The sequence below is a fragment of the Heptranchias perlo genome, unplaced genomic scaffold (assembly GCF_035084215.1).
Source record: "Heptranchias perlo isolate sHepPer1 unplaced genomic scaffold, sHepPer1.hap1 HAP1_SCAFFOLD_177, whole genome shotgun sequence".
NCBI classification, from domain to species: Eukaryota; Metazoa; Chordata; class Chondrichthyes; order Hexanchiformes; family Hexanchidae; genus Heptranchias; species Heptranchias perlo.
In genome coordinates, this window is record NW_027139044.1 from 24,467 (window position 1) to 43,242 (window position 18,776).

An 18,776-nucleotide genomic window follows, 5' to 3' on the forward strand; every position below is an offset into this window, starting at 1 on the left:
CTGTCCCATTTAACACACACTATAACCCCTCGATCTCTCTCCTGATCACACCCTGTCCCATTTAACACACACTATAATCCCTCGATCTCTCTCCTGATCACACACTGTCCCATTTAACACACTCTATAACCCCTCGATCTCTCCTGGTCTCACCGTATTCTATTTAACTCATACTATTACCCGAAATTATTGATATTACAGAGGCCGGTCTTGTTTTGGGACCTTTGACCTTATGTTCTTCAGAGTGAGGATTTGGGTTTGAGTTCTGTTGAAGGGCTGTGTTTTAAAACAAAGTGAATTTGTGACGCCAGTAATCCACACGCTGACTCCATGTTTACTTGACACCGTGATCCAGGTCAATCGATACAGCAGAGGCACGGGAGCGGCCTGGGGTGTTTGATGTCATCACAGCTCAGGATGTTCCTGGGAAAAACATAGTCCAGATGATTGGAGACGAGGAGGAGATTCTGTGTGAAAGTGAGGTAAACACTGCTCCTTTAATCAATCCCACCATCAGACTGGAAAACCCATCAGAGGTGACTCTGTGATCTCTTTCATTGATGGGAACGTGAGTCGGAGAATCCAGGATGGACTATTGTAGCCTTAAAGAAGGAAAGTCTCGCATTTATATAGCTCCTCCCACCACCTCAGGACGTCCCAAAGTGCTTTACAGCCAATGAAATACTTTTTGAAGCGTTGTCACGGTTGCAATGGATGAAACATGGCAGCCAATTAGCGCACAGCAAGATCCCACAAACAGCAATGAGATAATGACCAGATAATCTGTTTTAGGTTTTGGTTGAGGGATAAATATTGTCCAGGACACCAGGAAAACTCCCCTGCTCTTCTTCGAATAATGTCATGGGATCTCTTACCTGAGAGAGCAGACGAGTCCTGGGTTTAACGTCTCTTCCGAAAGGCGACACCTCCGGCAGTGCAGCACTCCCTCAGTACACCATCGGAGTGTCAGCCGAGATTTTGTGCTCAAGTCTCTGGAGTGGGATTTGAACCCACGACCTCCTGACTCGGGGTTGAGAGTGCGACCCCTCCCAATGGGTGTAGCTCTGCCCTGGGAGTGTGGGTTTGTGAAATCATCCCATAGAATCAAAAATAAACAGTGGACAGGCCAACTCCAAAGTGTAAAAGAAATCTGGAGCTCTCCCCCCAAAAAGACTGTGGATTCTGGGATAATTGGAGCTTTCAAGACTGAAATTGATTGTTTTTTGTCTGGAGAGGGAATCAGGGACATGGAGCAAAGCTGGGAAAATGGAGTTGAGAAACAGATCAGCCATGATCTAATTGAATAATGGAGCAGGCTCGAGGGGCCGAATGGCCTCATCCTGTTCCTCTGTACAGCCACGAGAGACAATGGCCTAAAAATTTGATGGCGCCTGACACATTTTTCAGGCACAAAACGGGAGTGGGGTGATCAGGAAGGGGGGCCGATCGGGAGAGGGGACAATCGGTGGGGGGGGTGGGGGTGATCGGGAAGTGGGGTAATCAGGTGGGGGGCCGACCAGGAGCCAGCAATGGTGCTCGGCACTGCACCGGTATCTGGAAAAGACCTACTGAATCTCCCGACTCCACATTCAGCAAAGGATTTTATCAACAAACTCGCCTTTTTGGTGGGGGCCTGGGGCGGGCACTTTAAACCCCGCTGGTTATCGTGGCCGGGTCTTTGCCGATGCAAATAGGGGGCCTATCGCTTGCTTGAGGACCCCTTTGCAAAATTAGGCTGAATTTGCCGGCTGCTTTCAGGAAAACCAGGCCTACGTGCGGCCTTATCATTGGGGTTTAAAGTGCCCGCCCCAGGCCCCCACCAAAAAGGCGATTTTGTTGATAAAATCCTTTGCTGAATGTGGAGTCGGGAGATTCAGGAGGTCGTTTCCAGATACCGGTGCAGTGCCGAGCACCATTGCTGGCTCCTGGTCGGACCCAACCCCCACCCGATCACCCACCCCGATCGGTCCCCCTCCCAATCCCCCCCTCACTCTCAATTGGCCCCCCTCCCAATCACCCCCCCAATCGGTCCCCTCCCCATCACCCCCACCCCACCCGATTGTCCCCCCACCGATCGGTCCCCCTCCCAATCACCCCCCCTCCCGATCGGCCCCCTCCCAATCACCCCCCCAATCAGCCCCCTCCCGATCACCCTCACTCCCCACCGATCGGCCCCCCTCCCAATCACCCCCCCAATCGGCCCCCACCCAATCACCACCCCACCCTCCCGATCGGCCCCCTCCCAATCACCCCCCCCAATCGGCCCCCTCCCGATCACCCCCCACCGATCGGTCCTCCTTCCTGATTCCCCCCCCACCCCCCGATCGTCCCCGCTCCTGATCGTCCCATCCCTCTCCCAGGACCTACCCTAAATTGAACCCCTCTTCACTGCTGAGCTCCCTGGGGACACCCACTATTGGGCCTCATTTACCTGAGACCAGTGAGGGGACACCTGCTGGGCTTTGACGCTGGGACACTGGACTGTGAGTCCCATCAGTGGCGAAGGGTCATCACCAGGTCCGACTGGACCGAGAACACACACAAACTCCGAGAGCTCTGGCTCCCTCTGCTCTCACTCCTTGCCTTTCACACTCTCTCCTTTCCTGTACAGGTGACCTGTGTGGGACAAATCATCTGCGGAATCGTTGCCGACAGCCAGGAACACGCCAAGATGGCGGCCTCAGCTGTGAAGATAACGTACGAGGACCTGGAGCCTGTCGTCCTCACTCTGGAGGTTTGTGTTGGACGACGGCAGAGAAAGAGAAAGAAAGCAGGAAATGGCATTAATATTGACCAGCTCAGGACATCCCAACACACTCACCGGCAAAGCAATACTCCTGAAGTGTAAAATTCGAGATATAAACCCCCCGAACCCCTCGATTAGATTCCAGTCTGTAACTCACTCCCGGGTATCTGTTATTCTATATATAAACCCCCCGAACCCATCGATTAGATTCCAGTCTGTAACTCACTCCCGGGTATCTGTTATTCGAAATATAAACCCCCCGAACCCATCGATTAGATTCCAATCTGTAACTCACTCCCGGGTATCTGTTATTCTATATATAAACCCCCCGAACCCCTCGATTAGATTCCAGCCTGTTACTCACTCCCGGGTGTCTGTTATTCTATATATAAACCCCCCGAACCCCTCGATTAGATTCCAGTCTGTAACTCACTCCCGGGTATCTGTTATTCTATATATAAATCCCCCGAACCCCTCGATTAGATTCCAGTCTGTAACTCACTCCCGGGTATCTGTTATTCTATATATAAACCCCCCGAACCCCTCGATTAGATTCCAGCCTGTTACTCACTCCCAGGTGTCTGTTATTCTATATATAAATCCCCCGAACCCCTCGATTAGATACCAGCCTGTAACTCACTCCCAGGTGTCTGTTATTCTATGTATAAACCCCCTGAACCCCTCGATCAGATTCCAGCCTGTAACTCACTCCCGGGTATCTGTTATTCTGTATATAAACCCCCCGAACCCCTCGATTAGATTCCCGCATTTTACCAGGTTGTAAGTGACTGGAGGGGAGAATGTGAGGGGGTGTTAGTGGAGGGGGAATGTGAGGGGGTGTTAGTGGAGGGGGGAATGAGGGGGTGTTAGTGGAGGGGGAATGAGGGGGTGTTAGTGGAGGGGGGAATGTGAGGGGGTGTTAGTGGAGGGGGGAATGAGGGGGTGTTAGTGGAGGGGGAATGTGAGGGGGTGTTAGTGGAGGGGGAATGAGGGGGTGTTAGTGGAGGGGGGAATGTGAGGGGGTGTTAGTGGAGGGGGAATGAGGGGGTGTTAGTGGAGGGGGAATGAGGGGGTGTTAGTGGAGGAGGAATGTGAGGGGGTGTTAGTGGAGGGGGGAATGAGGGGGTGTTAGTGGAGGGGGGAATGAGGGGGTGTTAGTGGAGGGGGGAATGTGAGGGGGTGTTAGTGGAGGGGGAATGAGGGGGTGTTAGTGGAGGGGGGAATGTGAGGGGGTGTTAGTGGAGGGGGAATGAGGGGGTGTTAGTGGAGGGGGAATGAGGGGGTGTTAGTGGAGTGGGGAATGAGGGGGTGTTAGTGGAGGGGGAATGTGAGGAGGTGTTAGTGGAGGGGGAATGAGGGGGTGTTAGTGGAGGGGGGAATGTGAGGGGGTGTTAGTGGAGGAGGAATGTGAGGGGGTGTTAGTGGAGGGGGAATGTGAGGGGGTGTTAGTGGAGGAGGAATGTGAGGGGGTGTTAGTGGAGGGGGAATGTGAGGGGGTGTTAGTGGAGGGGGAATGTGAGGGGGTGTTAGTGGAGGGGGAATGTGAGGGGGTGTTAGTGGAGGAGGAATGTGAGGGGGTGTTAGTGGAGGGGGAATGAGGGGGTGTTAGTGGAGGGGGGAATGAGGGGGTGTTAGTGGAGGGGGGAATGTGAGGGGGTGTTAGTGGAGGGGGGAATGAGGGGGTGTTAGTGGAGGGGGGAATGAGGGGGTGTTAGTGAAGGGGGAATGTGAGGGGGTGTTAGTGGAGGGGGGAATGAGGGGGTGTTAGTGGAGGGGGGAATGAGGGGGTGTTAGTGGAGGGGGGAATGAGGGGGTGTTAGTGAAGGGGGAATGGGAGGTGTTACCAAAGTGGGAGTAGGTGACGGGGCACAGTTTGAGGTATTGAAGGAGGAGGGTGAGGTAACATAGTTTGAGGTATTGGAGGCGGAGGGTGAGGTAACACAGTTTGAGGTATTGGAGGAGGAGGGTGAGGTAACACAGTTTGAGGTATTGGAGGAGGAGGGTGAGGTAACATAGTTTGAGGTATTGGAGGAGGAGGGTGAGGTAACACAGTTTGAGGTATTGGAGGCGGAGGGTGAGGTAACACACTTTGAGGTATTGGAGGCGGAGGGTGAGGTAACACAGTTTGAGGTATTGAAGGAGGAGGGTGAGGTAACATAGTTTGAGGTATTGGAGGCGGAGGGTGAGGTAACACAGTTTGAGGTATTGGAGGAGGAGGGTGAGGTAACATAGTTTGAGGTATTGGAGGAGGAGGGTGAGGTAACACAGTTTGAGGTATTGGAGGCGGAGGGTGAGGTAACACAGTTTGAGGTATTGGAGGAGGAGGGTGAGGTAACATAGTTTGAGGTATTGGAGGAGGAGGGTGAGGTAACACAGTTTGAGGTATTGGAGGCGGAGGGTGAGGTAACACAGTTTGAGGTATTGGAGGCGGAGGGTGAGGTAACACAGTTTGAGGTATTGAAGGAGGAGGGTGAGGTAACATAGTTTGAGGTATTGGAGGCGGAGGGTGAGGTAACACAGTTTGAGGTATTGGAGGAGGAGGGTGAGGTAACACAGTTTGAGGTATTGGAGGAGGAGGGTGAGGTAACATAGTTTGAGGTATTGGAGGAGGAGGGTGAGGTAACACAGTTTGAGGTATTGGAGGCGGAGGGTGAGGTAACACAGTTTGAGGTATTGAAGGAGGAGGGTGAGGTAACATAGTTTGAGGTATTGGAGGCGGAGGGTGAGGTAACACAGTTTGAGGTATTGGAGGAGGAGGGTGAGGTAACACAGTTTGAGGTATTGGAGGAGGAGGGTGAGGTAACATAGTTTGAGGTATTGGAGGAGGAGGGTGAGGTAACACAGTTTGAGGTATTGGAGGCGGAGGGTGAGGTAACACAGTTTGAGGTATTGGAGGAGGAGGGTGAGGTAACACAGTTTGAGGTATTGGAGGCGGAGGGTGAGGTAACACAGTTTGAGGTATTGGAGGAGGAGGGTGAGGTAACACAGTTTGAGGTATTGGAGGAGGAGGGTGAGGTAACACAGTGGGAGGTATTGGAGGAGGAGGGTGAGGTAACACAGTTTGAGGTATTGGAGGCGGAGGGTGAGGTAACACAGTTTGAGGTATTGGAGGAGGAGGGTGAGGTAACACAGTTTGAGGTATTGGAGGCGGAGGGTGAGGTAACACAGTTTGAGGTATTGGAGGAGGAGGGTGAGGTAACACAGTTTGAGGTATTGGAGGAGGAGGGTGAGGTAACACAGTGGGAGGTATTGGAGGAGGAGGGTGAGGTAACACAGTTTGAGGTATTGGAGGCGGAGGGTGAGGTAACACAGTTTGAGGTATTGGAGGAGGAGGGTGAGGTAACACAGTTTGAGGTATTAGAGGCGGAGGGTGAGGTAACACAGTTTGAGGTATTGGAGGAAGAGGGTGAGGTAACACAGTTTGAGGTATTGGAGGCGGAGGGTGAGGTAACACAGTTTGAGGTATTGAAGGAGGAGGGTGAGGTAACATAGTTTGAGGTATTGGAGGCGGAGGGTGAGGTAACACAGTTTGAGGTATTGGAGGAGGAGGGTGAGGTAACACAGTTTGAGGTATTGGAGGAGGAGGGTGAGGTAACATAGTTTGAGGTATTGGAGGAGGAGGGTGAGGTAACACAGTTTGAGGTATTGGAGGCGGAGGGTGAGGTAACACAGTTTGAGGTATTGGAGGAGGAGGGTGAGGTAACATAGTTTGAGGTATTGGAGGAGGAGGGTGAGGTAACACAGTTTGAGGTATTGGAGGCGGAGGGTGAGGTAACACAGTTTGAGGTATTGGAGGAGGAGGGTGAGGTAACACAGTTTGAGGTATTGAAGGAGGAGGGTGAGGTAACACAGTTTGAGGTATTGGAGGCGGAGGGTGAGGTAACACAGTTTGAGGTATTGGAGGAGGAGGGTGAGGTAACACAGTTTGAGGTATTGAAGGAGGAGGGTGAGGTAACACAGTTTGAGGTATTGGAGGAGGAGGGTGAGGTAACACAGTGGGAGGTATTGGAGGAGGAGGGTGAGGTAACATAGTTTGAGGTATTGGAGGAGGAGGGTGAGGTAACACAGTTTGAGGTATTGGAGGCGGAGGGTGAGGTAACACAGTTTGAGGTATTGAAGGAGGAGGGTGAGGTAACATAGTTTGAGGTATTGGAGGCGGAGGGTGAGGTAACACAGTTTGAGGTATTGGAGGAGGAGGGTGAGGTAACACAGTTTGAGGTATTGGAGGAGGAGAGTGAGGTAACATAGTTTGAGGTATTGGAGGCGGAGGGTGAGGTAACACAGTTTGAGGTATTGGAGGAGGAGGGTGAGGTAACACAGTTTGAGGTATTGGAGGAGGAGGGTGAGGTAACATAGTTTGAGGTATTGGAGGAGGAGGGTGAGGTAACACAGTTTGAGGTATTGGAGGCGGAGGGTGAGGTAACACAGTTTGAGGTATTGGAGGAGGAGGGTGAGGTAACACAGTTTGAGGTATTGGAGGCGGAGGGTGAGGTAACACAGTTTGAGGTATTGGAGGCGGAGGGTGAGGTAACACAGTTTGAGGTATTGGAGGCGGAGGGTGAGGTAACACAGTTTGAGGTATTGGAGGAGGAGGGTGAGGTAACACAGTTTGAGGTATTGGAGGAGGAGGGTGAGGTAACACAGTGGGAGGTATTGGAGGAGGAGGGTGAGGTAACACAGTTTGAGGTATTGGAGGCGGAGGGTGAGGTAACACAGTTTGAGGTATTGGAGGAGGAGGGTGAGGTAACACAGTTTGAGGTATTGGAGGCGGAGGGTGAGGTAACACAGTTTGAGGTATTGGAGGAGGAGGGTGAGGTAACACAGTTTGAGGTATTGGAGGAGGAGGGTGAGGTAACACAGTGGGAGGTATTGGAGGAGGAGGGTGAGGTAACACAGTTTGAGGTATTGGAGGCGGAGGGTGAGGTAACACAGTTTGAGGTATTGGAGGAGGAGGGTGAGGTAACACAGTTTGAGGTATTGGAGGCGGAGGGTGAGGTAACACAGTTTGAGGTATTGGAGGAAGAGGGTGAGGTAACACAGTTTGAGGTATTGGAGGAGGAGGGTGAGGTAAAACAGTTTGAGGTATTGGAGGAGGTGGTTGAGGTAACACAGTTTGAGGTATTGGAGGAGGAGGGTGAGGTAACACAGTTTGAGGGATTGGAGGAGGAGGGTGAGGTAACACAGTGGGAGTTATTGGAGGAGGAGGGTGAGGTAACACAGTTTGAGGTATTGGAGGAGGAGGGTGAGGTAACACAGTTTGAGGGATTGGACGAGGAGGGTGAGGTAACACAGTGGGAGGTATTGGAGGAGGAGGGTGAGGTAACACAGTTTGAGGTATTGGAGGAGGAGGGTGAGGTAACACAGTTTGAGGTATTGGAGGAGGAGGGTGAGGTAACACAGTGGGAGGTATTGGAGGAGGAGGGTGAGGTAACACAGTTTGAGGTATTGGAGGAGGAGGGTGAGGTAACACAGTTTGAGGTATTGGAGGAGGAGGGTGAGGTAACACAGTTTGAGGTATTGGAGGAGGAGGGTGAGGTAACACAGTGGGAGGTATTGGAGGAGGAGGGTGAGGTAACACACTGGGAGGTATTGGAGGAGGAGGGTGAGGTAACACAGTGGGAGGTATTGGAGGAGGAGGGTGAGGTAACACAGTTTGAGGGATTGGAGGAGGAGGGTGAGGTATCACAGTTTGAGGTATTGGAGGAGGTGGGTGAGGTAACACAGTGGGAGGTATTTGAGGAGGAGGGTGAGGTAACACAGTTTGAGGTATTGGAGGAGGAGGGTGAGGTAACACAGTTTGAGGTATTGGAGGAGGAGGGTGAGGTAACACAGTTTGAGGGATTGGAGGAGGAGGGTGAGGTAACACAGTGTGAGGTATTGGAGGAGGAGGGTGAGGTAACACAGTTTGAGGTATTGGAGGAGGAGGGTGAGGTAACACAATTTGAGGTATTGGAGGAGGAGGGTGAGGTAACACAGTTTGAGGTATTGGAGGAGGAGGGTGAGGTAACACAGTGGGAGGTATTTGAGGAGGAGGGTGAGGTAACACAGTTTGAGGTATTGGAGGAGGAGGATAAGGTGACACATTGGGAGGTATTGGAGGAGGAGGGTGAGGTAACACAGTTTGAGGTATTGGAGGAGGAGGGTGAGGTAACACAGTAGGAGGTATTGGAGGAGGAGGGTGAGGTAACACAGTTTGAGGTATTGAAGGAGGAGGGTGAGGTAACACAGTTTGAGGTATTGGAGGAGGAGGGTGAGGTAACACATTGGGAGGTATTGGAGGAGGAGGGTGAGGTAACACAGTTTGATGTATTGGAGAAGGAGGGTGAGGTAACACAGTTTGAGGTATTGGAGGAGGAGGGTGAGGTAACACAGTTTGAGGTATTGAAGGAGGAGGGTGAGGTAACACAGTTTGAGGTATTGGAGGAGGAGGGTGTGGTAACACAGTGGGAGGTATTGGAGGAGGAGGGTGAGGTAACACAGTTTGAGGTATTGGAGGAGGAGGGTGAGGTAACACAGTGGGAGGTATTGGAGGAGGAGGGTGAGGTAACACACTGGGAGGTATTGGAGGAGGAGGGTGAGGTAACACAGTTTGAGGTATTGAAGGAGGAGGGTGAGGTAACACAGTTTGAGGTATTGGAGGAGGAGGGTGAGGTAACACAGTGGGAGGTATTGGAGAAGGAGGGTGAGGTAACACAGTTTGAGGTATTGGAGGAGGAGGGTGAGGTAACACAGTGGGAGGTATTGGAGGAGGAGGGTGAGGTAACACAGTGGGAGGTATTGGAGGAGGAGGGTGAGGTAACACAGTGGGAGGTATTGGAGGAGGAGGGTGAGGTAACACAGTGGGAGGTATTGGAGGAGGAGGGTGAGGTAACACAGTTTGAGGTATTGGAGGAGGAGGGTGAGGTAACACAGTTTGAGGTATTGGAGGAGGAGGGTGAGGTAACACAGTGGCAGGTATTGGAGGAGGAGGGTGAGGTAACACAGTTTGAGGTATTGGAGGAGGAGGGTGAGGTAACACAGTGGGAGGTATTGGAGGAGGAGGGTGAGGTAACACAGTTTGAGGTATTGGAGGAGGAGGGTGAGGTAACACAGTGTGAGGTATTGATGGAGGAAGGGGAAGTAACAAAGTTGGAGGTATTGGAGGAGGAGGGTGAGGTAACACAGTGGGAATTATTGGAGGTGGAGGGTGAGGTAACACAGTGGGAGGTATTTGAGGAGGAGGGTGAGGTAACACAGTGGGAGGTATTGGAGGAGGAGGGTGAGGTAACACAGTGGGAAGTATTGGAGGAGGAGGGTGGGGTAACACAGTTTGAGGGATTGGAGGAGGAGGGTGAGGTAACACAGTGGGAGGTAATGGAGGAGGAGGGTGAGGTATCACAGTTTGAGGGATTGGAGGAGGAGGGTGAGGTAACACAGTGGGAGGTAATGGAGGAGGAGGGTGAGGTATCACAGTTTGAGGTATTGGAGGAGGAGGGTGAGGTAACACAGTGGGAGGTATTGGAGGAGGAGGGTGAGGTAACACAGTTTGAGGTATTGGAGGAGGCGGGTGAGGTAACACAGTGGGAGGTATTGGAGGAGGAGGGTGAGGTATCACAGTTTGAGGTATTGGAGGAGGAGGGTGAGGTAACACAGTTTGAGGTATTGGAGGAGGAGGGTGAGGTAACACAGCGGGAGGTATTGGAGGAGGAGGGTGAGGTAACACAGTTTGAGGTATTGGAGGAGGAGGGTGAGGTAACACAGTGGGAGGTATTGGAGGAGGAGGGTGAGGTAACACAGTGGGAGGTATTGGAGGAGGAGGGTGAGGTAACACAGTTTGAGGTATTGGAGGAGGGAGTGAGGTAACACAGTTTGAGGTATTGGAGGAGGCGGAGAAGGTAACACAGTGGGAGGTATTGGAGGAGGAGGGTGAGGTAACACAGTGGGAGGTATTGGAGGAGGAGGGTGAGGTAACACAGTGGGAGGTATTGGAGGAGGAGGGTGAGGTAACACAGTTTGAGGTATTGGAGGAGGAGGGTGAGGTAACACAGTGGGAGGTATTGGAGGAGGAGGGTGAGGTAACACAGTTTGATGTATTGGAGGAGGAGGGTGAGGTAACACAGTTTGAGGTATTGGAGGAGGAGGGTGAGGTAACACAGTTTGAGGGATTGGAGGAGGAGGGTGAGGTAACACAGTTTGAGGTATTGGAGGAGGAGGGTGAGGTAACACAGTTTGAGGTATTGGAGGAGGAGGGTGAGGTAACACAGTGGGAGGTATTGGAGGAGGAGGGTGAGGTAACACAGTGGGAGGTATTGGAGGAGGAGGGTGAGGTAACACAGTGGGAGGTATTGGAGGAGGAGGGTGAGGTAACACAGTTTGAGGTATTGGAGGAGGAGGGTGAGGTAACACAGTGGGAGGTATTGGAGGAGGAGGGTGAGGTAACACAGTTTGAGGTATTGGAGGAGGAGGGTGGGGTAACACAGTGGGAGGTATTGGAGGAGGAGGGTGAGGTAACACAGTTTGAGGTATTGGAGGAGGAGGGTGAGGTAACACAGTGGGAGGTATTGGAGGAGGAGGGTGAGGTAACACAGTGGGAGGTATTGGAGGAGGAGGGTGATGTAACACAGTTTGAGGTATTGGAGGAGGAGGGTGGGGTAACACAGTGGGAGGTATTGGAGGAGGAGTGTGAGGTAACACAGTTTGAGGTATTGGAGGAGGAGGGTGAGGTAACACAGTGGGAGGTATTGGAGGAGGAGGGTGAGGTAACACAGAGGGAGGTTATTGGAGGAGGAGGGTGAGGTAACACAGTGGGAGGTATTGGAGGAGGAGGGTGAGGTAACACAGTGGGAAGTATTGGAGGAGGAGGGTGAGGTAACACAGTGGGAGGTATTGGAGGATGAGGGTGAGGTAACACAGTGGGAGGTATTGGAGGAGGAGGGTGAGGTAACACAGTGGGAAGTATTGGAGGAGGAGGGTGAGGTAACACAGTTTGAGGGATTGGAGGAGGAGGGTGAGGTAACACAGTTTGAGGTATTGGAGGAGGAGGGTGAGGTAACACAGTTTGAGGGATTGGAGGAGGCGGGTGAGGTAACACAGTTTGAGGTATTGGAGGAGGAGGGTGAGGTAACACAGTTTGAGGTATTGGAGGAGGAGGTTGAGGTAACACAGTGGGACGTACTGGAGGAGGAGGGTGAGGTAACACAGTGGGAGGTATTGGAGGAGGAGGGTGAGGTAACACAGTTTGAGGTATTGGAGGAGGAGGGTGAGGTAACACAGTTTGAGGTATTGGAGGAGGAGGGTGAGGTAACACAGTGGGAAGTATTGGAGGAGGAGGGTGAGGTAACACAGTGGGAGGTATTGGAGGAGGAGGGTGAGGTAACACAGTGGGAGGTATTGGAGGAGGATGGTGAGGTAACACAGTTTGAGGTATTGGAGGAGGAGGGTGAGGTAACACAGTGGGAGGTATTGGAGGAGGAGGGTGAGGTAACACAGTGGGAGGTATTGGAGGAGGAGGGTGAGGTAACACAGTTTGAGGTATTGGAGGAGGAGTGTGAGGTAACACAGTGGGAGGTATTGGAGGAGGAGGGTGAGGTAACACAGTGGGAGGTATTGGAGGAGGAGGGTGAGGTAACACAGTGGGAGGTATTGGAGGAGGAGGGTGAGGTAACACAGTTTGAGGTATAGGAGGAGGAGGGTGAGGTAACACAGTTTGATGTATTGGAGGAGGAGGGTGAGGTAACACAGTTTGAGGTATTGGAGGAGGAGGGTGAGGAGGAGGGTGAGGTAACACAGAGGGAGGTATTGGAGGAGGAGGGTGAGGTAACACAGTTTGAGGTATTGGAGGAGGAGGGTGAGGTAACACAGTTTGAGGTATTGGAGGAGGAGGGTGAGGTAACACAGTGGGAAGTATTGGAGGAGGAGGGTGAGGTAACACAGTTTGAGGTATTGGAGGTGGAGGGTGAGGTAACACAGTGGGAGGTATTGGAGGAGGAGGGTGAGGTAACACAGTTTGAGGTATTGGAGGAGGAGGGTGAGGTAACACAGTTTGAGCTATTGGAGGAGGAGGGTGAGGTAACACAGTGGGAGGTATTGGAGGAGGAGGGTGAGGTAACACAGTTTGAGGTATTGGAGGAGGAGGGTGAGGTAACACAGTGGGAGGTATTGGAGGAGGAGGGTGAGGTAACACAGTGGGAGGTATTGGAGGAGGAGGGTGAGGTAACACAGTGGGAGGTATTGGAGGAGGAGGGTGAGGTAACACAGTGGGAGGTATTGGAGGAGGAGGGTGAGGTAACACAGTGGGAGGTATTGGAGGAGGAGGGTGAGGTAACACAGTGGGAGGTATTGGAGGAGGAGGGTGAGGTAACACAGTTTGAGGTATTGGAGGAGGAGGGTGAGGTAACACAGTTTGAGGTATTGGAGGAGGAGGGTGAGGTAACACAGCGGGAGGTATTGGAGGAGGAGGGTAAGGTAACACAGTTTGAGGTATTGGAGGAGGAGGGTGAGGTAACACAGTTTGAGGTATTGGAGGAGGAGGGTGAGGTAACACAGTGGGAGGTATTGGAGGAGGAGGGTGAGGTAACACAGTTTGAGGTATTGGAGGAGGCGGGTGAGGTAACACAGTTTGAGGTATTGGAGGAGGCGGGTGAGGTAACACAGTTTGAGGGATTGGAGGAGGAGGGTGAGGTAACACAGTTTGAGGTATTGGAGGAGGAGGGTGAGGTAACACAGTGGGAGGTTATTGGAGGAGGAGGGTGAGGTAACACAGTTTGAGGTATTGGAGGAGGAGGGTGAGGTAACACAGTTTGAGGTATTGGAGGAGGAGGGTGAGGTAACACAGTTTGAGGTATTGGAGGAGGCGGGTGAGGTAACACAGTGGGAGGTATTGGAGGAGGAGGGTGAGGTAACACAGTTTGAGGTATTGGAGGAGGAGGGTGAGGTAACAAAGTTTGAGGTATTGGAGGAGGCGGGTGAGGTAACACAGTGGGAGGTATTGGAGGAGGAGGGTGAGGTAACACAGTGGGAGGTATTGGAGGAGGAGGGTGAGGTAACACAGTTTGAGGTATTGGAGGAGGAGGGTGAGGTAACACAGTGGGAGGTATTGGAGGAGGAGGGTGAGGTAACACAGTGGGAGGTTATTGGAGGCGGAGGATGAGGTAAAACAGTTTGAGGTATTGGAGGAGGAGGGTGAGGTAACACAGTTTGAGGTATTGGAGGAGGAGGGTGAGGTAACACAGTGGGAGGTATTGGAGGAGGCGGGTGAGGTAACACAGTTTGAGGTATTGGAGGAGGAGGGTGAGGTAACACAGTGGGAGGTATTGGAGGAGGAGGGTGAGGTAACACAGTTTGAGGTATTGGAGGAGGAGGGTGAGGTAACACAGTGGGAGGTATTGGAGGAGGAGGGTGAGGTAACACAGTTTGAGGTATTGGAGGAGGAGGGTGAGGTAACACAGTGGGAGGTATTGGAGGAGGAGGGTGAGGTAACACAGTTTGAGGTATTGGAGGAGGAGGGTGAGGTAACACAGTGGGAGGTATTGGAGGAGGAGGGTGAGGTAACACAGTGGGAGGTATTGGAGGAGGAGGGTGAGGTAACACAGTTTGAGGTATTGGAGGAGGAGGGTGAGGTAACACAGAGGGAGGTATTGGAGGAGGAGGGTGAGGTAACACAGTTTGAGGTATTGGAGGAGGAGGGTGAGGTAACACAGAGGGAGGTATTGGAGGAGGAGGGTGAGGTAACACAGTGGGAGGTATTGGAGGAGGAGGGTGAGGTAACACAGTGGGAAGTATTGGAGGAGGAGGGTGAGGTAACACAGTGGGAGGTATTGGAGGCGGAGGGTGAGGTAACACAGTGGGAGGTTTTGGAGGAGGAGGGTGAGGTAACACAGTGGGAGGTATTGGAGGAGGAGGGTGAGGTAACACAGTTTGAGGTATTGGAGGAGGAGGGTGAGGTAACACAGTTTGAGGTATTGGAGGAGGAGGGTGAGGTAACACAGTTTGAGGTATTGGAGGAGGAGGGTGAGGTAACACAGTTTGAGGTATTGGAGGAGGAGGGTGAGGTAACACAGTGGGAGGTTATTGGAGGCGGAGGATGAGGTAAAACAGTTTGAGGTATTGGAGGAGGAGGGTGAGGTAACACAGTTTGAGGTATTGGAGGAGGAGGGTGAGGTAACACAGTGGGAGGTATTGGAGGAGGCGGGTGAGGTAACACAGTTTGAGGTATTGGAGGAGGAGGGTGAGGTAACACAGTGGGAGGTATTGGAGGAGGAGGGTGAGGTAACACAGTTTGAGGTATTGGAGGAGGAGGGTGAGGTAACACAGTGGGAGGTATTGGAGGAGGAGGGTGAGGTAACACAGTTTGAGGTATTGGAGGAGGAGGGTGAGGTAACACAGTGGGAGGTATTGGAGGAGGAGGGTGAGGTAACACAGTTTGAGGTATTGGAGGAGGAGGGTGAGGTAACACAGTGGGAGGTATTGGAGGAGGAGGGTGAGGTAACACAGTGGGAGGTATTGGAGGAGGAGGGTGAGGTAACACAGTTTGAGGTATTGGAGGAGGAGGGTGAGGTAACACAGAGGGAGGTATTGGAGGAGGAGGGTGAGGTAACACAGTTTGAGGTATTGGAGGAGGAGGGTGAGGTAACACAGAGGGAGGTATTGGAGGAGGAGGGTGAGGTAACACAGTGGGAGGTATTGGAGGAGGAGGGTGAGGTAACACAGTGGGAAGTATTGGAGGAGGAGGGTGAGGTAACACAGTGGGAGGTATTGGAGGCGGAGGGTGAGGTAACACAGTGGGAGGTTTTGGAGGAGGAGGGTGAGGTAACACAGTGGGAGGTATTGGAGGAGGAGGGTGAGGTAACACAGTTTGAGGTATTGGAGGAGGAGGGTGAGGTAACACAGTTTGAGGTATTGGAGGAGGAGGGTGAGGTAACACAGTTTGAGGTATTGGAGGAGGAGGGTGAGGTAACACAGTTTGAGGTATTGGAGGAGGAGGGTGAGGTAACACAGTTTGAGGTATTGGAGGTGGAGGGTGAGGTAACACAGTGGGAGGTATTGGAGGAGGAGGGTGAGGTAACACAGTTTGAGGTATTGGAGGAGGAGGGTGAGGTAACAAAGTTTGAGGTATTGGAGGAGGCGGGTGAGGTAACACAGTTTGAGGTATTGGAGGAGGAGGGTGAGGTAACACAGTGGGAAGTATTGGAGGAGGAGGGTGAGGTAACACAGTTTGAGGTATTGGAGGAGGAGGGTGAGGTAACACAGTGGGAGGTATTGGAGGAGGAGGGTGAGTTAACACAGTTTGAGGTATTGGAGGAGGAGGGTGAGGTAATACAGTGGGAGGTATTGGAGGAGGAGGGTGAGGTAACACAGTGGGAAGTATTGGAGGAGGAGGGTGAGGTAACACAGTTTGAGGTATTGGAGGAGGAGGGTGAGGTAACACAGTGGGAGGTATTGGAGGAGGAGGGTGAGGTAACACAGTGGGAAGTATTGGAGGAGGAGGGTGAGGTAACACAGTTTGAGGTATTGGAGGAGGCGGGTGAGTTAACACAGTTTGAGGTATTGGAGGAGGAGGGTGAGGTAACACAGTGGGAGGTATTGGAGGAGGAGGGTGAGGTAACACAGTGGGAAGTATTGGAGGAGGAGGGTGAGGTAACACAGTTTGAGGTATTGGAGGAGGAGGGTGAGGTAACACAGTGGGAGGTATTGGAGGAGGAGGGTGAGGTAACACAGTGGGAAGTATTGGAGGAGGAGGGTGAGGTAACACAGTTTGAGGTATTGGAGGAGGAGGGTGAGGTAACACAGTTTGAGGGATTGGAGGAGGAGGGTGAGGTAACACAGTGGGAGGTATTGGAGGAGGAGGGTGAGGTAACACAGTGGGAGGTATTGGAGGAGGAGGGTGAGGTAACACAGTTTGAGGTATTGGAGGAGGAGGGTGAGGTAACACAGTGGGAGGTATTGGAGGAGGCGGGTGAGGTAACACAGTGGGAGGTATTGGAGGAGGAGGGTGAGGTAACATAGTTTGAGGTATTGGAGGAGGAGGGTGAGGTAACACAGTTTGAGGTATTGGAGGCGGAGGGTGAGGTAACACAGTTTGAGGTATTGGAGGAGGAGGGTTAGGTAACACAGTTTGAGGTATTGGAGGCGGAGGGTGAGGTAACACAGTTTGAGGTATTGGAGGAGGCGGGTGAGGTAACACAGTTTGAGGTATTGTAGGAGGAGGGTGAGGTAACACAGTTTGAGGTATTGGAGGAGGCGGGTGAGGTAACACAGTGGGAGGTATTGGAGGAGGAGGGTGAGGTAACACAGTTTGAGGTATTGTAGGAGGAGGGTGAGGTAACACAGTTTGAGGTATTGGAGGAGGAGGGTGAGGTAACACAGTGGGAGGTATTGGAGGAGGAGGGTGAGGTAACACAGTTTGAGGTATTGGAGGAGGAGGGTGAGCTAACACAGTGGGAGGTATTGGAGGAGGAGGGTGAGGTAACACAGTTTGAGGTATTGGAGGAGGAGGGTGAGGTAACACAGTGGGAGGTATTGGAGGAGGAGGGTGAGGTAACACAGTTTGAGGTATTGGAGGAGGCGGGTGAGGTAACACAGTTTGAGGTATTGGAGGAGGAGGGTGAGGTAACACAGTGGGAGGTATTGGAGGAGGAGGGTGAGGTAACAAAGTTTGAGGTATTGTAGGAGGAGGGTGAGGTAACACAGTTTGAGATATTGGAGGAGGAGGGTGAGGTAACACAGTGGGAGGTATTGGAGGAGGAGGGTGAGGTAACACAGTGGTAGGTATTGGAGGAGGAGGGTGAGGTAACACAGTTTGAGGGATTGGAGGAGGCGGGTGAGGTAACACAGTTTGAGGTATTGGAGGAGGAGGGTGAGGTAACACAGTTTGAGGTATTGGAGGAGGAGGGTGAGGTAACACAGTTTGAGGTATTGGAGGAGGAGGGTGAGGTAACACAGTTTGAGGTATTGGAGGAGGAGGGTGAGGTAACACAGTGGGAGGTATTGGAGGAGGAGGGTGAGGTAACACAGAGGGAGGTATTGGAGGAGGAGGGTGAGGTAACACAGTGGGAGGTATTGGAGGAGGAGGGTGAGGTAACACAGTGGGAGGTATTGGAGGAGGAGGGTGAGGTAACACAGTGGGAGGTATTGGAGGAGGAGGGTGAGGTAACACAGTGGGAGGTATTGGAGGAGGAGGGTGAGGTAACACAGTTTGAGGTATTGGAGGAGGAGGGTGAGGTAACACAGTGGGAAGTATTGGAGGAGGAGGGTGAGGTAACACAGTGGGAGGTATTGGAGGAGGAGGGTGAGGTAACACAGTTTGAGGTATTGGAGGAGGAGGGTGAGGTAACACAGTGGGAGGTATTGGAGGAGGAGGGTGAGGTAACACAGTGGGAGGTATTGGAGGAGGAGGGTGAGGTAACACAGTGGGAAGTATTGGAGGAGGAGGGTGAGGTAACACAGTTTGAGGTATTGGAGGAGGAGGGTGAGGTAACACAGTTTGAGGTATTGGAGGAGGAGGGTGAGGTAACACAGTGGGAGGTATTGGAGGAGGAGGGTGAGGTAACACAGTGGGAGGTATTGGAGGAGGAAGGTGAGGTAACACAGCGGGAGGTATTGGAGGAGGAGGGTGAGGTAACACAGTGGGAGGTTTTGGAGGAGGAGGGTGAGGTAACACAGTTTGAGGTATTGGAGGAGGAGGGTGAGGTAACACAGTGGGAGGTATTGGAGGAGGAGGGTGAGGTAACACAGTTTGAGGTATTGGAGGAGGAGGGTGAGGTAACACAGTGGGAGGTATTGGAGGAGGAGGGTGAGGTAACACAGTTTGAGGTATTGTAGGAGGAGGGTGAGGTAACACAGTTTGAGGTATTGGAGGAGGCGGGTGAGGTAACACAGTGGGAGGTATTGGAGGAGGAGGGTGAGGTAACACAGTTTGAGGTATTGGAGGAGGAGGGTGAGGTAACACAGTTTGAGGTATTGGAGGAGGAGGGTGAGGTAACACAGTGGGAGGTATTGGAGGAGGAGGGTGAGGTAACACAGTTTGAGGTATTGGAGGAGGAGGGTGAGGTAA

At 52.4% G+C, this 18,776-nt stretch overlaps 1 protein-coding gene across 1 annotated transcript in view; it reads left to right on the top strand.

Moving 5' to 3' along the window:
- The first annotated feature begins 343 nt into the window (after positions 1 to 343).
- The window catches only part of LOC137309690 (aldehyde oxidase-like), a 122,287-nt gene continuing 103,854 nt past the window's right edge, over positions 344 to 18,776 (top strand). Inside the window, exons 1-2 of the mRNA XM_067977757.1 lie at positions 344 to 482; positions 2,612 to 2,734. Of these exons, the coding sequence (XP_067833858.1) occupies positions 444 to 482; positions 2,612 to 2,734 (162 nt within the window). The 5' untranslated portion in view covers positions 344 to 443. The remainder of the gene's footprint in view (positions 483 to 2,611; positions 2,735 to 18,776) is intronic.